Below are 6,000 nucleotides of genomic sequence, written 5' to 3'. Positions count from 1 at the left end.
AGAAAAATTTGCTTTAGGATGTCCAGATTGAACCTTAAAAGCTATATGTAGTCCTCAGAGCCTGGCTTGGATATTCACTTTCCCTGTCATTTCAAGGTGAGGAGAACGTCATTTGCTCGCAGGCTTTTCATTAATGTTGAAAGGAAATCAAAAGAACAATCAGCTCTTATGATGGTTTGAATTTCTTGGTATCGCTATCGTAAATAGTTGTGCATAAGCAAGTTAGACATAGCTTTAGGCTGCAGTTAAATTGCTGGCATACATGCCCATTGCACTAAGGTTGGACTGCTCTGGTTTATGTGCAGCACTTGTAGTTGTTTGAGTAACATTTAGAGACGTTGTTTATTCTTTCTGGAAATAAAGGCTAGATGACAAGTGGGTGAACAAATAGTTTGCAATTGTTCTCGCCATAGAGAACCTATCTGTTTTATTCCTTATGAACTGCTTTCACCTCAGGATTGCTCTTAAAACATTACACAAACAACTGAGGAATGCCTTTTAGCCAAATGCTTCAGCCATTCCCTTTGAAGCAGGTGTGCCACACGAGCCTGCCAGCACAGACATCACTGAGCTCTCTTGTGTGCCTTTGGCTTATTAGGAGTAATGCTCGTTACTTTTCATTTTGTTGAAAGCCAGAGCTATTATAATGCAGATTCTCTATCTGCTGAGATAGAGAGAAACGTAGCCTTAACTAAAATTAAGCTGAGCACAGTTTACACAAACGTGGGGACCACAATAGAGCAGAAGATTTCCCCATCCAATAAGCCAGGTTCAAGAGCTACTTGCACATCCCTGAGTTGATCAAGGGCTTCTCAGGTGAAAGATATTGGGAACTGAGGAACCTTTGCTGAGCAGCTGTTGCTGATGAGATAGAGGTTAACTGTGAAGTGCTGACCATAGAGAGTTGGTGCTGTGTGGTTACTGGCTCTGAGCCTGGCCGAGTTGGATCCATATCCACTCTGTTTGCTGATGTGCAAATCAGCTGTGTTGGTTCTGATGCATTTTTGGCTGTTTAGGGATGAAGCGACAAGTTTAGACAGAGGTGTGGTTTCCAATGGCAAGACTGCTTTGTTCATGGTGACAATTGGGAGTGCTGTGGTGTGACAAGTAGGGAACAAGTGATGTGAGAGCAAAAGGTCTTTGTCAAGCAGCTGTTCCCTGGACAGTAAGGCTTCTGGAAAACCACTGCACCAGTGTTACGGAAGCATCAGCATGGAGGTAGGACTGAGGGTTGCAGAGAGAAGGAGGGGAGAGGAGATGAATTGTGCAGCTCAGTTGCAGGAAAGGAGTAGAAGAGAGGATGCTCAGAAATGGTGGGACCCTGCTCAAAGGAGGGATGAGATATGGGATATAGCTTGGGAGGGGCATGGAGATATACAGCAGTTATGTGGGCAAGCATGGGCAGGCACTGCTTTGTGCCTTAAAGAGTGTAAAACAACAAGCAGAATCACAACAGAGAATGTAAAAGCTTGCAAATAAATACCCTGCACTGAGCATGCGTTATTTCATGCTCATATTGACCCAGAGGCTATTCCAACTCACTGTTTTTAGCTATCAAATTGTTGTGCCCCTCTTCTGAAAGTTGTGCTATCCATCCCAAGTCTTTGTCTTCTCCAAATTTTGCTTCTAGAAGCAATCAGTGCTTTGGCTTAACTTCTAGCCACATGTCACAGAATTAGCTGCAGGAAACATGTGGGGCTGGATTGGAAGTCAGTGAGCCCTCAGCAAGACCAGGGTGTGGGACAGGAATGCCTGCTTTCTGCCCCTGTTCTGCTGTAAGAAGGTGAATGTTGTTTCTGTTGTGGGATTAGATGGGTGAAGGTTGTGAGCACAGCATGTATGGTTGGCTTTTTTGCTTATAGCGTGACCAGTAATGCTACAGAGTGAGTAGTCCTTTGGATGTTCTTTCAAGGTGTGGAATAGTAGGATTTAAAGAAAATACAAATTAAAAAAAAGAAAATCCCTTAACAATGCTTGCAGACGCATAAGGTCTTAGCACCTATCTGTTGAAAAAATGTGAGAGAATCAGGGTAAAAGGGCTGTTGAAATATTCAGGAGTAAGCGTATAAAAGACTGTCTAGGCATATGTAGTTCCTGTGTGTAAATCAGAGATTGTTTATTGTGAGAGCATATTCTCAAAGCAGCTGCTCACAATGGCTTGTTGTACCAGTTTTACAAGATTTTCTGAAGAAAATCAAGATACCAAGCTTAGTTTGCTGCCAGAGTTTGTTTCACACAGAAGTCCTGCATTTTGCACCCTGTGCTGGCAGGCTTTATGCTTTCAGAAAGAACTTTGTTTCTCTTTCTTGATCAGGAATAGATCCAAGACTAAATGAAGGGGGAGAAAAATATTTCTTTGCAGATTTGTTTTCCTTTCAGAAGCTGGAAGTTAAAAGGGAGGAGTACTAGAAACTGAGGTAAGGGTTTTTAGCCACAGACTGTGAATTGTGTATTAAACCTCCCCACCACGTGTTCAGAAGGGAATTGAACGCAAGGAGCTAGATGATGTGCAAGGCCTCTTTCCACCCAGTTCTGGCAGTGCTGCTGGGAGGTACAGGGTGCCTTTCCCTGATGTTGTGTGTGATTAATCATCTTGAAATGACACATGGGAGAAAACATTTCAGATCTGCAGCTTATTTTCAGAAAGTTTCTTATTAAAATCCCCTGTTCCTTTCTCCATCCCTTGCACCTTTTCCTCCTCTTCCTCACCTGAGGACTACAGGTGACTTTTGCATGCAACATGTTTTCTCTCATCAGCTCCTTGAAGGCTAAGCCCCTGATCTTCTGCAAAAAAATGCCACTTCTTATTAATGTTTTATGAACTGAGCTTATTAACCTGACTTTCATTTTGTGTAAACTGTAATTAAAATGTATGAAGAACTTGACTTGCATTTGCCCTTCTGGGTTGATGGTTTGGTCTGCTGAAACAGCATCCATCAAGATCATAACAAGACGTGGGGTTTTTTTGGTTGTTTTTTTTTTTTTTAAGGGAGACTCGAGTCATTTCATGGGGGTCAACTGGAGCCCAGGAATGCCTTCTCCTTTTGGCAAGACTTCTGCAGCCATGTGTGTTTACTGTGGACCTCTAGCTGGAAATGCAAAGAGTGAGTTCAGCTCATAGCCTGTTCTAGAAAAGTCAATACGCTCTTTCCCTCCAAATATCTGCCTATTAGGTGATGTTTTAAATTCCCTCCCCCCTTTCTTGGGGGCACTGGTGAAGAAGGTAGAAAGGAGTGATGTTACTTGTGACCCTACTTGAAACATTTCTATAGCAGAGAATTCTCAGACTCTGAAACTCAAGGACAAATGTGGTAGGAGCCCAAATAGACTGCTGAATGTCTGAGATGTGAGGCAGACTGGGAGAGGTCACTCACTCAGACAGTCCAGCTATTGTAACAGTTGTGCACATTTGTGGATAGATAAACCAGTGAGAAAAGCCTTTTTTCTGCATTTATACCTGTCTAAAGGCAGCATACCATACATAAGAGCCACTGCTCAGCATGCCACCAGGTTTTCCTCCATAACTAAAAAAAAATTATGACTTCTTTTAAATTTTAAATTCTGTGATCTACATGTATTGCATGGCTGAACCTTCCTATTGATAAAGAGTCGAGAGAACTGTTTTAAACAACGTGATTGTTAAGCTTGGGTGTTGCAGATAGCTGTGACCACGATGCTGATGCTTGCAGTAGATGGCAACTTTCGCCATCTTAGTTCAGTCATTCAGAGGCTCTTCTTTTCTCTCTTTTTTTTTTTTTAGTGCCTGATCTGATTATCTCTGCTTCTGCTTCTTTACGCTGCGCTGCATGTGGTCTGCTTTTTACAACCCAGGATTCACACAATGAATGTAAGGCTCCGTGCAGTCGCCCTTGTAGTTTTAATCTCCCCTCGCCCAGGTTTTAAAAGGAAGGCTGGTGCGCCTTTATGCCTGGATTAATGCTGGTATGTGACTTAATTAATTAAATAGCGTAATCCATCCAAAGAAACCCGCTTCTCTCCCCTCAGATTGCTGTTCCTCATTTCTCACACAGCAAGGCTGTTTCTTGTGATGCACCTAATTGAGGGTACCTCTCCCTCAGCAGATGGAAAGCTGCCTTTTAGCCACACTCGTGTATAAATTGTTTTGGGGGCAGATGTTTGTCAGGGATGCTTTTTCCTTTCCTGAGAGGAAGGTTAACAAAATATTTAAACTGTAACATACTCACAGCCTGCGTGCACAGGGTTTGTTTAAAGGACGAGAGGGCTATTTATGGAAAGCATGTGGTTTACTTTTTTCCCCCAAAGTGGGATTGTTCCTCTGGGGTTTGGCATGCCTGTCCATAGCGTATGCGAAACGAAGAGAGGAAACTTTTGGGGAAATTTCTCTACATTTAAGTATTCTCACTTTCTCACATCCAGGTGAGAAAACTTAGCGATTGTTGTGTTTTACATGCTCATGTTTTTCCAATTAGCTTTTGAGTGGTATTTTTAATCTTTTACAATCAAACGATGCGTTTGTTTCCTCCATGGTAGGGGTATGCTGATAATTTGAATTAAGTGCAAATTACTGGTGCTGATTAGGAGCGATAAGAGAAGACGACATTACAGCCCTTGCAAATGCTTCATTGTACTAAACTGCCAATTTTAAAGTTCATTTCATTGCATTTAAAGTGAAGTGTTTAAAGTAAGCGTGGATAGCTGGAAAAGTTGCCACGCTTCTTTAAAAAAGATTATATGATCAGTTGAGATACTTGGTTGTCATTGTGTCAATTATGGCTCATCAGGCAAAGTTAGTCTTTGATGCATGGCATCTGTGGAAGATGGTTGTACTTCTCTGGGTTTTTTAGCACCCGTGTTTTGTAGTTTCAGGGTTGAGTCAGACACTCAGCTTTGGCAGCAGCTCTCTACAGTGTAATATTGGCAAGACTGCCACAACGTCTCATGGATCAAGCACATCAGTTCTTTGCTTCATCTTGAAGGAGTCTGTGATGTCCTCTTCCACAAATCTGAACGACAACTCACATTGTTGTGTGCATCTCAAGCCTTTACATGTAATGCTGCATGCCCTACATTTAGAGGCTCATGCTCATCTCCAAAGGATGCTGCAAGTCTCGCTGAGAGCGGCCACACCTTCCTGCCCAAGTTGGGAGCATGGTGAGCTCGTGCAGGAGAGCCATAGGAAGCTGGTGGTGCAGAGGGACATGCTGTGCAACATGAACTTTCTGCCCATGCACAAGCTTAGGAAACAATTCACTGTAAGTTACTGCACCTATGCTGGAACTTTGAATACGCTTAGATTTTTGCTTGGACCATTAAGCACTTTCATCTAATGAAAATTACTTTCTTTTAAAAAGAAAAACATTAAAACAAACGATAACTGATTTCTTTTTTTCCGTAATGACTTTTTTTTTTTTTTATCTGAGAGCTTTCAGAGTGCTTAGCCTTGCAAGTTCAGATTTCTTTTTTTAAATTGCTTTACAAAATCACAGGATGTTTCTGTGGTGAGTGTACATCTGTGCTGGCTTTCATTGAGCTTTGGAAATAGGTCAGGAATTAAAGCTCCGGCTTTGTGGTTCTGAGGAAAGCCCTTAAGAAACTCTCTCAGACATAAGAGGGTAAAGAGGGGTCAGTAGAAATGCAGTTTGACCATGTATAGGCTGTGTGGTCTCTCTTGTCTGAGTGTGTGCACAGCTATACTCTATACACACGCATATGTATGAACTTTTGAAATGATGCTCTTCTGTGCTTGCTTAGAATAGACGTTACTAGAGAGGGGGAAAAAAGTGGTTATGGGAAATCAAGGGAGATGCTCTTCTGGCGATGGTAACTCCTTATGTGTCTTGGGCTTAGCTCCATTGTTTTGTGCACCTCTGTGGAAAAAAACCAACCTGTGTGAAGCTTGCCTTTACAGTGTGGCTGCATTGCCATGGAAACCAGCAGGCAACAAATCACACTGTGCCTGCCTGCGGACAGACAGAGGTCGGGGGGCTGGCATCTGCCCTGCGCTGCTTTCCTGCGTTT

The 6,000-nt window shown here is 42.5% G+C and overlaps 1 protein-coding gene across 8 annotated transcripts in view; it reads left to right on the top strand.

Moving 5' to 3' along the window:
- Window positions 1-749: 749 nt before the first annotated feature.
- The window catches only part of LOC116239835 (uncharacterized), an 88,428-nt gene continuing 83,177 nt past the window's right edge, over window positions 750-6,000 (top strand). For 5 of the 8 annotated variants that reach the window (XM_090136861.1, XM_090136859.1, XM_090136858.1 and 2 more), the window contains exons 1-4: window positions 750-1,218; window positions 2,990-3,104; window positions 3,761-3,847; window positions 4,843-5,234. In XM_090136861.1, the coding sequence (XP_089992987.1) occupies window positions 1,213-1,218; window positions 2,990-3,104; window positions 3,761-3,847; window positions 4,843-5,234 (600 nt within the window). In that variant the 5' untranslated portion in view covers window positions 750-1,212. Of the gene's footprint in view, window positions 1,219-2,362; window positions 2,418-2,989; window positions 3,105-3,760; window positions 3,943-4,842; window positions 5,235-6,000 lie in introns of all 8 variants that reach the window. The other 3 variants (XR_016464910.1, XM_090136864.1, XM_090136863.1) reach the window with 3 other exon arrangements.

This window comes from Phasianus colchicus, chromosome 3 (assembly GCF_987193195.1).
Source record: "Phasianus colchicus chromosome 3, bPhaCol1.hap1.1, whole genome shotgun sequence".
Lineage (NCBI taxonomy): Eukaryota > Metazoa > Chordata > Aves > Galliformes > Phasianidae > Phasianus > Phasianus colchicus.
This window is presented reverse-complemented; position numbering and strand designations above follow the sequence as displayed.